This window comes from Schistocerca gregaria, chromosome X, assembly GCF_023897955.1.
Source record: "Schistocerca gregaria isolate iqSchGreg1 chromosome X, iqSchGreg1.2, whole genome shotgun sequence".
NCBI lineage: Eukaryota > Metazoa > Arthropoda > Insecta > Orthoptera > Acrididae > Schistocerca > Schistocerca gregaria.
The window spans coordinates 421,963,119-421,983,644 of NC_064931.1; the positions used below are offsets into that span (position 1 = coordinate 421,963,119).

Below are 20,526 nucleotides of genomic sequence, written 5' to 3' on the forward strand. Positions count from 1 at the left end.
TGATTTACAAAATGCCTAAACCACTTGATTCATGATTTTAATTCTGGGATTAAAAATTTTCCAGAATGTTGCATAGTATTTTATCACTGAATCACAGAACCATTCATAGTTAATCATCCCAATTATCGAGCTCACTTACCTTGCTATTGTCATAGCTTTCACCCTTGAAGGAAATGATATCAATCCTTCATTTAGTTATCATGAGAATGAAATGGTATGTTGCAAAGGTTTGCCTGTGCATTAGCTTCCTGTCTCAAATTCTAGAATCTCTTTGTGTTGCATCATCTAGTGTGTGTATATGTCACTTTTTACAGTGACCCATTTTTCACTTGGAGAAATTAAACCTAATTGTTCCTTTAGTTTTATCTGAGATTGGAAAGCTACTGCTAGCATCAGATCTTGTCCTCTGCCTTCCTTTTATTTCTTACTCATCTATGACAACACAGACTGTACAGTATATCACAGCCACCTACATTATTCAGATACATGTTTTAAGTATTAATACTCTTAAGATTTTATATAGTAGCACAAAGTTTTATTTCTATAACTGTAAGCAGAGCAGCACTACCATCCAACTGGGTAATTGGCTAGGTGCAGACTGATGTCCTCACCAAAAGTTTTCTCTCATACTGTGTAGGGAGAAGTAAGTGATAACTGCAGTTTAGGAAACTGACAGTGATTACAGGGAGAATATGTTCACATGATATTGTCAGAACTGTGTCCTCTTCTCTAGATGTCTGGTTGGTGCTCCACTGATGACTGGGTGTGCAGTGGACACTTCCAAAGCTGTGGGTGGTGGGTTATGCACATGGGCCTGTGTGGTAATGACTGTCGATTCAGCAACACTTTTATCACTCAGGTTTTCTGCTCTACATCAGTCAATGGGTACAATCCTGTTTTCCCATTTTATCTGGACAGCCAGAAAGCTGCCACACCATTCTACAGCTGGAATGGGGTCTAGGTAAGGTGGCTCAAATGCCTTATTTTATAGACATTGGTGCAAAAATGCATGTTTGGTATCTGCACGGGTGTGAAAATGCCATAGAGCAGTCACTGTTGGCACAAATTTAACAGTACTAGTCAACAATGTGTTGACTACAATCTAGGGAGCAGAATCCTAGTAGGTGAGTTATTCTATATGGCAGAAGAGATTTCAAGCACTGTCTAGAGAACGCGCATAGACAAACACATAACATTCGAGCAACTGACAATTTAGCACATGGTACAGAGTACTGCATGATGGGAAGTCAGTATTAGAACTGCCAGGTCACACCTGTTGATGCCAGCAGGTAAACACCTGGGTCACTGGGTCTGCCAAACCACACTTCACACATGCCATCCCTTACAGCACTCTGGACTTTTCCATTGTAATAACCACATCAGCTCTTCTGCTTCCATCTTGATGTCCACTGGCAGGGATACTAAATCCTTCCAACCTGACAAGGCAACATAGAGTGCAAAATGGCCCAGTTTGTGCCATTACCAGAATCATAATACCAGAGAAGATGCAAGAGTTGCTGGCAGCAGATCAACTAGCAAAGGAGACAGCACTGACGCAGCTTGCTCTGCTAGAGGGGCGGAAGGCTGTGGAGGATAGGGTCATGGTTGGTCCATCAGCAGGGATGGGGGTGAGGTCTCCATTACTGGTGAGCAAGGAAAAGGGGGCAGTTGCTCAAACTCCATCAGGTTCATAGCAGTACCAACTGTTACCATATTCCATGGTCGAAGGTTGGCCACCAGAAGGTATGGTGATGGTGGGAGCAGATTAGCAAGCTGCCACAGTTGGGAGTCTCCAACCAGAACAACACTGTTACTGACCATATCACTGGCTTTTGTGGAGATGACAGTGATGGAGGTACAACATTTCATATCTGCAGCTGATTGGAATAACAATAAACTACTCCTGACTGATATCTGCCACAAAAAACTGCCAAACGTAGTGGCCTACCAATACACATGGCAGCCAAAAGACCGGTCCCAAGTGGCAACCCTGTAAAAAAAGCATGACGGGCTTGGGGTGTAACAAATCCAAAACACCACACAGCTAGTGCCCATGCTTTAACCATTGTAACACAGTACATGGTAATACAACTGAACAGTGCATTAGCTCAGGCTGAGGCGGACAGAATCTTCTTCATTTGTTCCAACTCCAAGTTAGATACTGGGTGAAATGGGATGAAAATCTGATGCTGGATAACCATTATGAATGTAAAAGTCTACAAACCCAAGTGACACAAATTGCTCACCATTATCAGATACTTTGGTCTGGATGGAGCCCTTGAAAGCAAAAGTGTCTGACAGTGCACTGACCACCAACAACCACTTGGTGCCCAAAAAAAAAGGTCCATAACTTGATGTGCACCCTGTTGCAAGCATACTCCAGAACTGGCCAAGGGGAAAACTGATGGGGTGACACAGTCTGGTTTTGTACAAAGACTATGAAATCTTATGCAAGGTGTTCAGTATTGTGATCAATTGCCAGCCAGTAGACATGACAATGTGGCAAAGTCTTCATATAAATCATACTCCAGTCCGATGCATGCAGCAGCCAGAATATGCAAGGGTTCAACATGAAATAAATAACCACTCAACAGCTTTGCTCCTCTGTGGCAAGCATGAGGACCCCTGGACAATGTTTAGTTGATCACATAAGAGGAAAATGTGTGCAATGCCCAAAATCTTCCCAAAAGTTTGAGCTGTGGCCACCCCATATGGGCAGCTTAAATTATTCTCCAGAAAAATGAGTGCTGGCTGCAACCTCTCATGCTGTTAAAGGACAATCATTTTAAGTCTACTGCAAGGCATCATCCAAATTGAAAATGAGAGTCTCATGTTGGCCAAACTATTGATTTGGTCCCACTGGCAGTTGTGATAGCTCATCCACATTTGCATGCTGGGTGGCGGACCAGTATAAAATGTCATAACAACGATTACTGAAGACAAGCGGCCACCTGTACAATTAGTAAGCAGTCCTGTTGAGCAGCATGAAATGAGGGCAACTAAGGAGACCAGCTGCTTGTACTCAAAGATGAGTAGGAACTTCATCTCATACAATAAATCATGAAACTTTTTGATTCCAGGAACGATAGCCAGTAACTCCTTTTACACCCATAAATAATTATGTTGCACTGTGGAAAGTGTCTTTGGGACATAAGTTATGGGATGCTCAGTATCATCCCTATTCTGATGTGACAGGATCTCAGCAATGCCATAGTGGAATACACTACAGAGCATTGTTAAAGGTTGACTAGGCGTGAAAGAGGCTGAACTGGGAGTGGAGCAGAAACACTGCTTGAATGACTGAAAACCACATTGACAATCTGTAGATTAGACAAATGTGATGCCATTTTGGTAAAGGTGGTTAAGAGGATGACAGATTAGCATTTTAATATAAAATTTTGTCTGAAAAATGCTGGAGCTCCCTCATGTTCTGTAGTGCCAGCAAGTTGACAATGGATTTCATGTGCTCACCCATAGGGATGAAGCCATCTTTGCAAAGAACATGACTCCAAATATGCAGCTTTGGGAAAGAAAGAGTTCATTTTTCTTATCTGCAACCAAGACCATTTTCCAGAAGGCACTGAAAAACCACCTGGTGATTCCATAGATGCTCCTCTCACATGTAGCCCATGAACCAAACATCATTGAGGTAGTTTATGCAACAAGCAATATTCTGGATCAAATGCTGTAAATATTGCTGATAAATCCCACGAACAGACAAAATTCCAAAAGTCATGTGATTAAACTGATAAAAGGCAAAAGAGGATGTTGAGCACTAAGAAACTCCAAGAAGTGGCATCCTTCAGCAGCTGCAGGTACGCATTGCGCAAGTTGATGTAACAAAGCTACTGGTCCACAGACAACTTCACCAACAGCTACTGTGGCCATGGAATTGTATATGAATCTATGACGCATTGCACACTGATTGTTTAAAAGCAATGCAAAGGCACACATTGTCATCTGCTTTCTGAATCGTGACCAAAAATGTGGTCCACTGACTCAGTGGCATAAGAGAAATGATGATAAGGTCCTCCTAACAATACAACTGAGCCTTGACCTTGACCACATCATGAAGGGACTGGGGCAAGGGTAACAAAATTTGGTGTCACTGACAGATTAAGGAAGAGGTGCATTGAAATTTTCTGCCTGACCCAAGGTGTTCTCAAACAAGTGGGTGAAATGTGATCAATTGAGCTACTAAATGTACTTTGTCAGCTATCTGGAAGCCAGAAACCAAAGTCTCATCTAATCCAAAGTTATTTTGCACTAACAGCGAATTTACTATTAACAATGTAGGTTGCTGCTCCATATCTTTATAATGTGCAGAAATGGAGTGGCATTTGCAACACAGGGCAGCCCAAGATCTTGTACATGTCTAAGTCAGTTAGACTGACTGTTCCTCCTGTGTCCACCTGAAATTCAATCAGTCACCCATTCAGTACTGGGCATGCCCTCTATATGTGAGCACCCTTGCACAGAAGGACAATCAGGGCAGCCAAATGACAGTACAACTCACTTTTTACAGCTTCTAACACACAATTCAACAAAAATGGACCTTATGATTTCAACAAATAGGCATATAATTAGAGAGACAGGACAGTTCAAATTCCAAGGCATTCAGATAGATAGTAAATGTTGTGGAAACCCTCTGTGTTACTATACATTATACTCAAACTGCACCACAAAGCAAGAATGTCTACCACAAACACTCAGACAGTGTTTGTTACCTACTAAATTACAGTAATGGCATCTCACTGGACATGAATAGTATTTTTTACAGTTCTTTTTAAACTGTGAGAAGTCTTCAGGTTTTTTTGGTTTCATGAATTGCATCTTGAAATTTCTATGTCCATTTCATTCATTTACCATGACTGTGGGTCACAGTTAATGATGATTCAGAGGAGTGAAAAAAATCTTGGATCAGCTGGCTCTGACTTAGAGCAAGGATCCGTTGGCAGTGTAATGGTGAAGACCTCAATGGCAGTAACAATGATAAAGGGTCTTTTCTAATGGTGAAGCTTGTGGAAGAGGCACCTTTTGTCTTTGGGTGTGTGAAAAGTTCAAATAGTGACTGTAACCCCGAAAAGGATGATAGAGACTTATAGTGAGCCTCTGATTTCATGCTGAGTAGCTTGCTGCCTATGTGTACAGTAATTTCCAAAGCAGTAAATGGTATATCTATACGTGTGAAAGAGTCCAGAGAAAGTTTCCCCTCCCGCAGAGCTCTGGGAGAAGAGCACATTGAGAGGAAACGTATATTAAAGGAAGAATGTGAGAATAAAGAGAGGAAAAATAAATATTGGAACATGGAATGTGCACACACTGCTGGAAGTAGGACATTTAGAAAATACAAAACGGGAAATGAAAAGGAACAGATTATATGTTTTTTGCACATATGAAGTGAGATGAAGAGAGAATGGGGAGGTAGAAATTGGAGATTATAAGATTTTGTACTGGAGGAAACTGAAAAACAGTGGAAACTGAGTAGGGATCCTATCAGTATCCCTGACAGAAGTGGAAAAATTAGGTAATAAACATGCAATATATTGATGGAAGATTGATGATGGTATGACTGCAGGGTAGTTTGAAAGATGTGGTATTACTGCACGTATACATATCAATCAGGCAGGATAGATATGAGGAGGTCCAAGAGTATTATGAAAAGATTAAAGAATGTATCAATAAAGAAAATAGAAATGCCTGCATAATCATTATGGGGGCCTGGAATGAAGCGCTGACTGAAGAAAGGAATGAAGATTCCGTAGGAAAATTTCAATCAGGGATCAGAAATGAATGAGGTGAATAGCTATTTAGCTTTTTAAAAGAAACTGACTAGTTGTAGGTAACACATTATTTGAAAATCACAAAAGGAGTTGTTATAAATGGATTTCAAATTGAAATAGAGAAAGCTATCATCTGCTTACATCCTGATGTGGAAAAGATTTAAAACCTGTCTAAAGAATGCCAAGACTAGCTCAGGAGCAGACATAAATTAAGACCAAAACCTCATAATGGGAGATTACAAGTGAAGTTGAAGAAAGTATGGAGGGGTAAAGCAAAAGAAAGGTTAAACTTGGAGACACTGAAGGAGCTAAGTAAGGATTCAGAGTTGGAAGACAGGTTTATGAAAATGGTAGAGATGAAGAATGTGTAAATGACAGATGGATGAAAATGTGAGAAGGATTCATTGACTTCACCAAAGAGTAATAGTAATTAGTGATTCCAAGAGTATTGGGAAAGAATGGATAACAGAAAATGTGACGCGAAAGATGGCTGGCTCTGAGCACTATGGGATTTAACAGCTATGGTCATCAGTCCCATAGAACTTTCAACTACTTAAACCTAACTAACCTAAGAACAGCACACAACACCCTGTCACCATGAGGCAGAGAAAATCCCTGATCCCGCCGGGAATCGAACCTGGGAACCCGGGCGTGCACGACCACGGCGAAAGATGGGAGAATAGAGAAAATGCAAAAATGTGATAAAGGAGAAGGCAAAAAGATGTACAGAAATCTGAATATTGAATTACGAGGAGAAACAGATGAAGCTAGAGAAAGAGGGATAAAAGAGAAATATGAAGAAACAGAGAAAATGGAAAGAGAATCAAAGTATAAAATCACATTCAGATTGGCTAGTGAGATAGGTAGAGAAGTAAAAGAAGGAAGACTAACATAGAAATAGAAAGGGTGGATGGTACGTTATCGTCAAAACCAGTTTTGAGCAGATGACAAGAATATATAAATGCCTGTATAAGATGGATCAAATACCAAGTGAAGTAAAGATTGAAGAGCAGAAATACATGCGGGAAAATGGAAAGGGGTGCAGCATCTTGGAAGCAGAAGTAGAAAAGGTGCTGAAGGAGCTGAAGAATTGGGGGCATGTGGACTCAACAGATTGCCAGTAGAAGTGTTGAAAATTTAGTAAATAAAGGAAGGGATAGGAAATAGTCTACCTCTGTTATGAGATATATGACAAAAAGGAATGACCTGACGAATTTCTTACATCACTAATGAAACCAACTGAGAAAAATTAAAATCCCCAAAAAATTTGGAGATCATAGGATTATCAGCCTAACTTCTCATGCAGCTAACATATTGCTGAAACCGATGAACAAAAGGCTATGTGGGATGTTGGATAGATGGGTTGGAGAAGAGCAGTTCAGCTTTAGAAGAGGAAAAGGAACACAAAATGCTATCAGTCAGTTAAGAATCATAAGGAAAAGTTATATTGTGAAAGGAAGATAAATTCATGCCAATTTTATTAATTTGGAAAAAGCTTTTGACAGAGTACAGTGGAACCACCGCTAGGATAGCTGAATGTGTTGAAGCACCTCTTGGGATGGGGAGGTGCACTGAACATGGATCCAATGGCAGGATGTGGGTATGGAGAATGCCTGGTGAATGTCATCTGTCTGTTTGTGTAGTGCCTACAGTAAAATTCGGAGGTGGTGTTATGGTGTGGTTGTGTTTTTCATGGAGGGGGACTTGCACCCCTTGTTGTTTTGCACGTCACTATCACAGAAAAGGCCTACACTGATGTTTTAAGCACCTTCTGGCTTCCCACTATTGAAGAGCAATTAGTGGACAGCGACTGCATCTTTCAACATAATCGAGCACCTGTTCATAATGCAGGGCATGTGGCAAGTGGTTAAATGACAAGATTATCACTGTAATGGATTGGCCTGTCCAGAGTCATGACCTGAATCATATTTAAGATGTTTTGGAATGCTGATCTCGTGCGAGGCCTCACCAACCAACATCGATACTTCTCCTCAATGCAGCACTCTGTGAAGAATGGGTTGCCATACCCTAAGAAACCTTCCAGCACCTGATTTCACATATGCCTGTGAGAGTGGAAGCTATCATCAAGGCTAAGGGTGGGTCAACACCATATTGAATTCCAGCTTTACTGATGGAGGATGCTACAAACTAGTAAGTAATTTCCAGCCAGGTGTCCGGATACTTTTGATCACATAATCTATTTCAATAACATTTGGCTAGCTGTGGCCTGACCTGCTTATCTGGCCTGTTGCATTAGCCATGGCTGGTGTCTTAATTTAACTCAGCAACATCCAATCAGTTATTTGTGGTGCAACAAAGTGGCGAATTTTTATATTTTCTTAATTTGTTAGATTCAACATTGGTTTTGTTCTCCAAGGATATCTGCTAAACCTTACCTTTTTGCCTATTTGGTCATCTACTGCCTTCACTGTTTCATCTCTGAAGGCTACCCATTCATATTTTATTATGTTATGTACCCCTATTTCAGTCAAATGTTCCCCCTGAAACTCTCAAAACCTTTGGTTCTTTCAGCTCATCTAGCTCTAATCTCTGTAAATTCCTATCTCTTTGTAGTTCTAATCTGCAGTTAATAACTATCAAATTATGGTCAGAGTTGGCATCTGTCCCTAAAACTGTTCTGGTTTCAAAATGTCTTTCTTACTATTATGTAAGCTATTTTAAACCCTTCAATGTCTATAGGTGTCTTCCATGTAGACCTGTACAACTTTCTTTCATGATTTTTGTACACAATATTAGTGATTGTTGAATTGTGCTCTGTGCAATATTCTGCCATGTAGCTCCCCCTGTCATTCATCTCCCCCATGTCATATTCTCCAATTTGTCATTTTTTGCTTTTGAATTCCAGTCGCCCATCACAATTAAATTTTATATCCCTTAACTAATTGAATAATTTCTTTTATCTCAGCATGGGCCATATTCTTGAACTGCTATGGTGAGTGTATACTATAATGCATTCACTATACTGTTCATAGTAATTTACCCACATTCTTGTTTTCTTATTCATTATTATAGTCCAGCATTACCCCATACTTATTGAGAACCCTGAAAACCCTGAACTGACCTCACCAGAATTTCTGTTCTTCCTTCCACTGCACTTCACTTATTCCCTCTGTACTTAACTTCATCATATCAATTTCCTTTTTTAAACACTCTAACCTATGTACCCAATCAGGGGATTTAATATTCAGTTTTGTTTGTCCTGATGACAAACATCCTCCTGTGTGGTCACTCCCTGTATCCAAATGGAAATTATTTCACCTCTGGAAAATTTTATCCAAGAGGATGCTATCATCGTTAAGCCATAGACTAGAGCTACATATCCTCAGAAATATAACAGCTGCAGTTTCTCTTTGCTTTCAGTGTTTTGCAAAACCAACACTGCAAGGCTATCTTCGCTAAAGATACTACATGTGGTCAGTCAGTCTTTCAGAATGGTTCCCCAGCAACTACAGAAAAAGCAGCTGTTTCTTTTCAAGAACCACCAGTAAGTCCACAAATTTCCTTTGAAATGATTGCACACACTGTACCACCATCTGTGTTGTAAAGTCACAGACATCACTTCATCCCAGCAAGGTACATGATTTGTGGGGGTATGAAATATATGATCTCGTGTAACACATTCTTTTCCTTTTTACATGTCATAGACCAGTTTCTTAAGAACTGATTGTCTGGTATTTCAAAGCTCAACAACTAGTCATCAGTGAATTTTTCTATGAACTTAATACATTTAAACGAGTGCTGTGTTTTTTCTGTGTGTGCACCTCAAAGAGCTCCTAAAATCCATTAGTAATAGACAAAGTGAACTACTTCAAGTAAATTTGTCTTTAGGCTAAATGTTTTGTTAATGTCAAGATAATTCTGTTTCAGAAAAAAAGAAAACTTTTCAAATTTCTCTCACCCATTATCTTATTGTATAACCTTCTTATTGAGTTTTGTTCTAAATTTTTCACAGCTTTTGTCACTACATCAACTTCATAATTGGGTAACTGGATATGAAGAGGCAAATGTTAATTTCTATTCCCCTCAATTGTGCCATGAAATAATTAAAACAAAGTCAAATAAGGTACATACAGGCATTCACTCAAAATATGTGAAAGGAGAAATTATTAGATGTCGTGTGAAACACATCGGTCCTAATGCTATGGTAAGTATAATCTTTATGCTTAGAGAAAGAAATATTCCAGTTTGTGGCTTAAAACACTCTACCTCCTCTTACTACATTTAATATGCTTATTTATTGATTGAAGGTTTAAATAAAGGTCATCAGATTTTATTTACTTGAGACTGAAAAATTAATGTACAGGTGAACAAGGGAAGGTTAAGAGCTGTAATTGTCTACTTGCTGCTATTTCCATGTACATGTTTTGAGCTTTTGAGAAAGTTTGCAACATATTTTCATTTACATTTAACAGATAATAAAATATCTTTTTCTGTAGTTATAGATTAATAATAAATGCTTGCATTAAAGTTACTATTTATTATACAGCAAATTCAACCAAATAATACTTCAGTTCACAGTCACACTTGGCATTGTCTGTACAACAATAGTTCCATTTGAATTATCATCAGTCTGGATTATTTTCTGAAAAGATTTACTGAATCATAATTCAGTGATCTTCAAAATTCATTTTCCATGTGTGCATCATTTTTAAGCTTAAAAACTCCAGCCACTACACTTCCGACTCAGTTTGATTCATAACTTGCCATTATATTACTTTCTCTGATTCCTTAGATTGATATTCCTGTTCTTATCACAGCTCATTTCTTTCCTCTCCTCAACACTTAACTCCCATTTAATGATCACTGTATACAGTAAAACTCTATTTCACTTCATTTTCTATCTACCAACCTGGAGGTCTTACCCTGTGACTCTCACGCATAAATGAAAATACACAGATTCTCAATTCAAAACTCACAGTTTTGGGATGAAAATGCTCAGCAAATGTTCACCTCTGAAAGAATTTGTCATCTATGTCAATGTGGCCCCTCAGTTATGATCTGGCTGTTGGACAGGCATTTAATAGTTGACAGTTTGCCTTGGCTTGGTAGTGTGTTAAAAGTTTGTGTGTCCATGTGTTCAAACTTCCTGCTCTAAAGAACCCAAAATATTTTCAAATCCTAAGCAACTTTTATGTGTCTATCCATGATTCAGCATTTCATTGTGAAGAGCAATGATATCACCTTTCTACAGTGGCATTGTTTGTAGTGCACGCATGAGCTTCCATTATCATAATAAATATTTCTAATTAAATTGGTTTTCAGGAATCTGAGAGTCTTCCTCAAGATAATGAGTCTTATCAATTGAATCATAACATTTAATGATGATGTAAATAAAATAGAAAGAAACTTCCATTTGTATGTTTATAGGAATTTCTGCATGGAAATAACATACAACAAATGAGAAAAGGTAGCCACTCATCTGCAGATGAATGGAGGGTGACTAATAAAATTTTTGTGTGCATATTTTGTGTATGGTGGGCTTGGGGGAGGCAAGAGGGTGGAAGGAAGTGAGATGAAGCTTTCTTACACTAAAATTGTAAGATGAATGGCTCTTCAAAGTCTAAAGTAATTATTTAATTTTCAAATGTACCAGTGTGACACTCACCATTCACTACAAGATAGGGGTTGCATGTTGTAATTTTTTATATAATGTTATTGTAGAATATTTTTAGAATCTCAAGAGACCATTATTTATACTATCAATTATTAGAAAGCTGCTTCTTTCTTTTCAGATGATTGTAGCAACTAAAAACTTGCTGACAAACCAACCGGTAATAGAGCTAAAAGGAAAATATATGCTTCCTTATGAACTTATGTCAGATAAGCCAACCTGTTCACACAGTGTAAATTATGAAACTCCTAGAGGACCTTTTATTTTTTCATATGAGATACCGGAGCGAGGGCTCTTTGTGTGTGTTGACACTAGACGATATGGTAATGATGCAAGATTTGTACGGAGGTCCTGTAAACCAAATGCGCAGGTTTGCACTAAAAAGAAAACATTGTTCATATTAACTAAGTATACACATAAAAAGCAATTAACAAATTAGTTTTGTGTATGTAATGAGACAGTCAGTCTCTGAAATCACCTGAAATCCCTGTTGCAGATTAAACATTGCTTCAAACAAGGAATGATACACCTGTATATAGTTGCAATAAAAGGTATTGAAAGAAATTGTGAGATAACAATTGCCCATGAAGGAATGCTGCCATATGCTTGTAATCAGTCATGTAATATTTCCGAAAACATATCAGGGTCTGCCGTTAAGATGCCTAAAAAAACCACAGACTTGGGGTAAGTAACACCATTTAACATTTTAAAAATGCTCAGTGGCATAATTTACATGTATATACAAGTTTAATCGAGATTTTAAATTTCCAGAAATGATTCTGGCATGATGGCTGATTCTAATTATGTGACTGATGGCAGTTCACAACAACCAATTCACCCAATACCAAGCTGTTCTGTTGTGCAGCAAATGACTGTTCAAGTTAAGGTATTGTTTCACATCCATAAATCAGTCTCATTCTAATAACTGGCTGATGTAATTATCATACCAAAGACAAGTGTTTAATAGATTGCATTAGTACAAGTTCAAATGTCATTAAGATTACCTTGATGGAAAAGTAAGTAAACTTCTATACTGATATAATGTGGACATAAAGTATTTTAAATTGTTTAATTACAGAAAATTTTAATGTGTTGCTTTACTATTGATGCTGTTGATGATTATTTGAATACCATGAAAGTTAGTAACAAGTTTGTGATACACACTTGGAAGCAGCTTGGCCTTAGTGCTCTGTGAGTAACACTATAACCAACAGAATTCTCTCCTTGTGTATTTCAAGGAATTATTTTAACCTTTGGCTTTGCACAAACACTGTCTTAAGTTCCAAACTTCATGAAGGTCCTCCTGCGTACTTTGCTGAAATATATCCTCTGAAGGAAGAATCTGAAGAGTAATTCTTTTAGCCACAGTTGGCACTGTAGCACTACTTTCATAAGAGATTATCAAAAGAATGATCTTCTATAACTTCCTCTTTATATACTTTTGGATTAAAGGAGACCACTTGCCAAAGAGCATAAGTGTTGAGTTGTTAATAGGCACACACAAACAGAATGAAAACGTAATTGCTTCTGGAGTAATCCTTTTATGTGATGAGGGTGGATGGGTGGCTTGGGCATGTCTGGCACCTTTGTCTGCCACAATAATATGATCCCTGTTTTGTATGTTGTGTGGGCGATGCAACACCACTCTTTGAGGTGTGGGAAGGGTCTTGAGTAGGACTATGCTATGTCAGATTTATCCAATGCAGATAGTTTAGACACAACAGCAAGGTGAGTGAAAATATGTCTGATAGAACAGGACTGATGATGTACAAGTCTAGAACAGCAATCTGCTGTAGTGTATTGTTCAACTTACACTGCAAGAAGATGGCAGAGCAATTAAGGAGACATTTGTGCCACTCAGGCATTTCAAAAGTTCAGGCATATGTGTACTTTTTACAGTGTGTTTCCTTTCATATGTTGACACTCATTATTAAACAAATTTCTAAATGTGGCACTGCTTTCGCACTTACCCATGGAACACGTTCAAGGTTAAAAGTCTTTTTGATATACTGCACAATTTGTCATTCAAGATTTCTTTTTAAAGCAATATTTTTACAATCTGTAAATCAACGGATGATGTAATTTGTTATAATGGTAAAGCTAGGGGTTGCATTAACAAAAATTGCCAAAATCTTGCCAGTGGTATAAGTATTATCTGCATCTTCCTTTCACTTAAAGCCACAGCATCTGTAAGTGAACCAGTACGAGTAGCATCTACTTTGATGCAAACACTATGCAGCATGAAACAAGAAATAAATATTTCTCCACACACAGTTTTTAAATTGTCTCGTGAACAAACAAAGGAAAGTTGACCTTTTCCTGATAACAAACCGTCAGAAGATACAGTCAAGAGTTCAGATGCTCCTAGTAACCATCAGGCATCAAATACTAATCAGACGTTAAAATGAACTCAATGTATGTTTGTCAGACTGCAAATACCAGCGATTCACTATCTGTCTCATTTTCCCTGTCAGGATCTTCAATCACTTTCAATTTGAAACAAGTTTATGCAAAGCAGTCCCTGTCATTATATCCATGGAGTCAACCATAGTACTCCCCAGCCTACAATATAGATTCTTGAGATGACTGTTATGATAGATATTATGAACATTCTTCTGTAATTTTGGATGTATGCATGTGGGACATGCTGTGTAGTGACGTACAACTTGACAAAAACCCTTTACCAGCAGAACAAATCAAATGATTGATAAAAGCAGCCAAAAAATCCAAAAAAGGTGTTATCCATCACCAAAAAATACACAAGGAATTAGGAAGCACCAAGAGAAATAATTGACAAAAACCTTGCTAAGACACTGTATATAAATATATTCAATAAATTATGAAGATTGTCACTAACATTAGAAATGGAAACTGAATGAAAAATATGTCAACATAGCTTCTGTCATAAAACACTAATCATTAACTGGCTGTCCTTTGACAACTCTCATATAATTTCATCCAGTACTTGACATGATCCATGACATTTCATTAAATACATGCAACTAAATCTGCAACATTCTTCGGCAGCTATGCACCATCTCATGCAAATCATCCTGTAGTATAACACTGATGATGTATTTCTCTAAGAAAAATTAAGAAAAGGATGTGGTCAGAATAAGAAGCAACTACAGAACAATGAACACTCAATGTGCTATAATTGCCTGACAGTGGCCCACTAGGCCATGAACTAAAAAGTTGATAAATACAGAGAACCAGCAGCAATCTGAAAAAATGTAAAATCTGCTCAAACAATCGTGTACATATTCATCTTTTGGATGTGCAGCTCGTATCTTTCTTTCTCTGTTTGCAGTTAAATTATACAATATAGGTTCTGCCGCTTCACAAACACACTGTTTTTTCTTTTTACCCAAACATGTTACAGCACCTCTGTGCCATCAACAGTGAGTTTTGTTTATTGAAAATTGTTAAAAGTGAACGTATTTTAGGTTGTAACTGATCTAAAAAAGTGAGGCTTAAGAAAAGTTTTGTTCATTTTGCTTCTTACCATGATTTTCCATTATATGATTTTGCAGGACCAGCTGTATGGTGTCCTGCACTGATAGCTTGTCATCTGCAAACCAAATGATATAAATGTAAATTTCATTGGTGAGTTAAAACGTCCCTTGCTTTAAAAAAAAAAATATTTTGAAATGTCAAAATGTTTTGCATATATACTTGTTGTTAGTCACATTTTGTTGTGAGTGATCCATTTTCTTTTATATTCTGAGGGCACTGCACACACATATTAATGTACTTTGTGTTTTATAAATGCCTTTTCGCTCTGTGAAATGTGGTGACCACTATGTTGTTGTGCTTCCTAGCCCCATCAGCATTCATTTGTTCCCAAGAGAGTTTGTATCAAATTTGAATTTTCTTTACTTTTTCTGTCTCTTTGTGTGTGTGTGTGTGTGTGTGTGTGTGTGTGTGTGTGTGTGTGTGCGTTTGTTTGTAAGCTTCTTCAGCTCTCTGAGTGGTCTTTTCTGTAAAACTCCTTTAATGTGTTAAATAATGTGCCTTTACAGAGTATAGTGTTTTCATTTAAAACTTGTTTGCCCTCAGCTATTGCCATCTGTATGTGGAAGTTCTCTTCTGTTGTCAGTTTGTGATATAGGCAGTGGCTGGATTTCAGTATCTTTAAATTTGTTGCTATTGTGGTTGGGTGGTTGTTATGGGCTATTAGATGGTCAGCAAATGTACTATGTAATTTCATTGGTGAGTTAAATTGTCCCTTGTTTTTTTTAAAAAAAATTATCTTGGCATGTCAAAATGCTTTGCATATATATTTGTTGTTAGTGACATTTTGTTGTGACTGATCCATTATCCTTGGTACCAAATTTGAATTTTCTTTACTTTTTCTGTCTCTTTATGTGTGTGTGTGTGTGTGTGTGTGTGTGTGTGTGTGTGTGTGTGTGTTTGCCCCTCAGTCTGCAAGATCCGGGCAGTTGCAGACGATGGGCTTACTGGTAGTTGGGAGCTCCAACATCAGGCGCGTAATGGGGCCCCTTAGGGATATGGCACCAAGAGAGGAGAAGGAAACCAATGTGCACTCCTTGTGCATACTGGGGGAAGTCATTCCCGATGTGGAAAGGGTCCTTCCGGATGCCATGAAGGGCACAGGGTGCATCCATCTGCAGGTGGTCGCTCGTGTCGGCACCAATGATGTGTATCGCTATGGATCGGAGGAAATCCTCTCTGGCTTCCGATGGCTATCTGATTTGGTGAAGACTGCCAGTCTCGCTAGCGGGATGAAAGCATGAAAGCAGAGCTCACCATCTGCAGCATTGCCGACAGGACTGACTGTGGATCTTTGGTACAAAGCCGAGCAGAGGGTCTGAATCAGAGGCTGAGACGGTTCTGCGACCGTGTGGGCTGGAGATTCCTCGACTTCCGCCATAGCGTGGTGGGGTTTCGGGTTCCGCCCTACAGGTCAGGAGTCCACTACACACAGCAAGTGGCTACACGGGTAGCAAGGGTTGTGTGGCGTGGACTGGGCGGTTTTTTAGGTTAGATGGCCTCGGGCAAGTGCAGAAAGGGCAACGGCCTCAAAGGGTGCGGGGCAAAGTCAGGACATGAAAGGACCAAGCAGCAATCGGTATTTTAATTGTAAACTGTTGAAACTGCATTGGTAAAGTACCAGAACTTCAAGCGCTGATAGAAAGCACCGAAGCTGAAATTGTTATAGGTACAGAAAGCTGGCTGAAGCCAGATATAAATTCTGCCGAAATTTTTACAAAGGCTCAGATGGAGTTTAGAAAGGATAGATTGCATGCAACTGGTGGTGGCGTGTTTGTCGCTGTTAGTAGTAGTTTATCCTGTAGTGAAGTAGAAGTGGATAGTTCCTGTGAAATATTATGGGTGGAGCTTACACTCAACAACCTAGCTAGGTTAATAATTAGCTCCTTTTACCAACCTCCCGACTCAGCAGCATTAGTGGCAGAACAACTGAGAGAAAATTTGGAATACATTTCACATAAATTTTCTCAGCATGTTATAGTCTTAGGTGGAGATTTCAATTTACCAGATACAGACTGTGACACTCAGATGTTTAGGACGGGTGGTAGGGACAGAGCATCAAGTGACATTATACTGAGTGCACTATCCGAAAATTACCCCGAGCAATTAAACAGAGAACAGACTTGTGGAGATAACATCTTGGACCTACTGATAACAAACAGACCCGAACTTTTCGACTCTGTAAGTGCAGAACAGGGAATCAGTGATCATAAGGCCATTGCAGCATCCCAGAATATGGAAGTTAATATGAATATAAAAAAAGGGAGGAAGGTTTATCTGTTTAGCAAGAGTAATAGAAGGCAGATTTCAGACTACCTAACAGATAAAAATGAAAATTTCTGTTCCAACACTGACAATGTTGAGTGTTTATGGAAAATGTTCAAGGCAATCGTAAAATGCGTTTTAGACAGGTATGTGCCAAGTAAAGCTGTGAGGGACAGGAAAAACCCCCTGTGGTTCAACAACAAAGTTAGGAAACTACTGCGAAACTAAAGAGAGCTTCATTCCAAGTTTAAACACAGCCAAAACCGCCACACACCGTTGGGTGGCTTGCAGAGTATAAATGTAGATGTAGATGTACTTTTTAGGGCTCTAAGATGTTCTGAGTATCTTGTTTTAAAGTTGCTGCTTATTTGTCCTATGTATACTGATTGATAAGTATTGCATGTGACTTCATATATTCCTAATCTGCTGAATTTACCTGTGAATGTCTCTTGTGTTTGTGTGTTTTCTGTGTCACATTGTCTGTCCCATATCCTATTTCAAGTCCCTGTTTCTTCAATATGTTGCCTATTCTGTGGACAAATTTGTTATGTAGTTAAGTATGTAACATTTTGTGTCATGTATGTGTTGTACTGTTTTGTCTTGCATGTGGTCATTGTACATTGCGTTGATCTGTGTTGTGTAAAGTTTTGTGCATGGGTTGTGCATTCATTCCTTTTCTGTTTACAAATTTGTAGGTTTAATTTCTCTACCATATGGGACTTTTAACCATTTTCCTCTGCTATCTGTTTTATTGTGTTTATCTCCTGTGTATAATTCTGTCTGCTTATGGGTGTTCTGTTCAGTCTGTGTGGCATGAATCTGGAAATTGCTTGCTTGTGTGCCGTCAGGTGGATCAACAGATTATGGGTGCTGATCCTCACCATTGTCAGTTGCCTGAATACTGTGAAGTCATGGGTCTTATTCATTTTGGTATGCTGATGTCCAGAAAATACAGTGTGTTGTCTGTTTCTGTCTCTAAAGCGAAGTGAATTTTTGAGTGTAAGTTGTTTATTTCATTGTATAGCTTTTTTCGCTCTCTCTCTCTCTCTCTCTCTCTCTCTCTCTCTCTCTCTCTGTGTGTGTGTGTGTGTGTGTGTGTGTGTGTGTGGTTCATCAATCAAGCATATTATTTCACTGACATAGTGCATAGTGGTATCAGTATATTACTTTGTATTTTTTTGGTCTTATTATGTGTGTGAAGATCCTGTTCTCTAGCTTGTTCATGAATATGTTGGCTAGGAGGCCACTAATTGCTGATCCCATTGGCAGCTCTTCATGTTTGGAATAAAATTCTGTGTTGAACATAAAGTAATTTTGCACTATTATGATCTTGAGTGTGGTTGCTGTTTCATTAATGTATGAGACTGATGTGTTTCCTTGTTGTGTTAGTCTTTGTGCAATGATATTTATTGTTTTATTAATTGGAATACAAGTGTACATTGATGTGGCATCAGATAACATGAGGCTTGCTGTGGCTGAGATGTCTACACTCTTGTTTGTGTCTGCTAGTTGCTGCTGTTTTCAAAAGTGTAATTTTCTTTAGTGGTGTGTGTTTATGTTGGGGTAGGTGGAATGATGGAGTATTTCTGAAGCTGATGACCAGTCTTAAAGGGGTATGTTCTTTGTGCACTTTTTGGTTAGGGGTATTAGAGCTGGTGCCTTTGAATTTTTTTGCGTCACTCATTTTATCTGGCCTTTTGAGAATGTATTTTTGATGATGAAAAAAGAAAAAGAAGTGTGTTTGCAAAAAGGTGGAACCTGTATCATATAATTCTGTACATGATGTGAGCAAGATGAAAATGCCAAATTAATTGTTGGTGCAGACCAAATTTCAGTATAGTGTAATTCGACCATACATCTTCATAACTTACCCCTTTACATTATACAGGTAATTTTCATGTGTAGTATGTCATGTAAGATGATTGATTCATGATACAGTATTGATGTATGTAAGATGGTTCACAGACTATACAGATGCATTGCAATAATTTTGTGCATCCAATAATAAATAATTCATGATTCCCATGTCTAAAATCCTCCGTTGCTGTTGCTGCTGCTCCTGGGACATGTTTCACATTTTCTATGTTGCAATGTGAGCTGTACTGTTGGGCTTCCTCTCTGAACCTTCTGTGGTACCAACAAGACTACAATTTACTTTTCCAATGTCTGTCTTGGTTTGTGAAATGTTATTGCTGCATTTCTGCATTTCTTGTCTGGATCATTGTGCCTTTGGTGACATAATTTGTTTAGAAAATTCAGTTGCACTCACGAAAACCTCTGTTTTCTTGGACACTGCTGTAAAGCTTGTGGAGTTAAACTGTTTCACTATGTGATCTACGGCTTGTGATACTGCATCCATGTCCTCAGCACACATAGTTAAAATTTTCTGGACTTCTGTTAGAGAGCCATATGTTGCACAATATGTCATTATTTGCTCCATTTCTTGCTAGTGTTTGCAGTTGATGAAGCAATTTGGATAGGATTGCTTGAGCCTTTTGGTCTCTTATTGCAATTATCAGTTGAGTAACACACACTTAATAGCATTGCATATGGTTAGCAAGTAGCAGAGTAAGTGTGTTGACTCCTTTAGTGGATCCCATCCAATGTGAGATGGCAATTGCTCTACTGCTGACCAAAGGAAGTTCACCCCACTATGGCAATTGCAACGCATGAACATGATATGTAACCAGAAAATTATGCAGTGAAGTGTAAAGTGCATGGATTTATTTAACATACCTGAGTGAGCATCAGTTGTCTGCTAGTTAAAATAGTTTCTGCACAGACTTTGATATTCTTGAGGACATCTGATCCAAGTGAGTTCAAGCTAACTTGTGGATAGCTTTTGGTGTAGTGAATTTAGAGGAATTATACAGTTGATAAAGTCTTTGATAAAAATTATAGTTCACAATCCCGTCATTAAAAAGTACATTTATTTTAGCCATAAGAATTATTTCATACACTCTTTATTACATGAAGAATGTCTGAAAATGTCTATTTTCTAATATTTTGGTCAACTAGATTTGGTAGATACAGAACAAGTTACTTTTTAAGCTACCAGTTCCTAGACATCACCAAAACTTTTTTGTGGTACTCTGTCATCACAAGTGAATGCATTAATTTTTGTTCAATCTTGCTGAAGCTGGATAATCCCTCAAATTGGTGTCTTCAGGATGACATCACTAGAAGTTAAATTGTGACTTTCATACACTGTAACCGGCTTAATCCAGTTATGCAGCAGAAGAGCATGATTTGCAGATTTATTCTTAGAGTTTTCTAAAGTATTTTCACCTGAATTAACATAACCATCAAGTTTCAGCCAAGTGTAACTGAACT

General features: G+C 38.4%; 1 protein-coding gene across 1 annotated transcript in view; it reads left to right on the forward strand.

Annotated features, from left to right (window-relative positions):
* LOC126298112 (uncharacterized) overlaps positions 1-20,526 on the forward strand; it is an 84,642-nt gene that overhangs the window by 41,094 nt on the left and 23,022 nt on the right. Inside the window, exons 5-8 of the mRNA XM_049989433.1 lie at positions 9,757-9,948; positions 11,537-11,785; positions 11,912-12,099; positions 12,187-12,301. Of these exons, the coding sequence (XP_049845390.1) occupies positions 9,757-9,948; positions 11,537-11,785; positions 11,912-12,099; positions 12,187-12,301 (744 nt within the window). The remainder of the gene's footprint in view (positions 1-9,756; positions 9,949-11,536; positions 11,786-11,911; positions 12,100-12,186; positions 12,302-20,526) is intronic.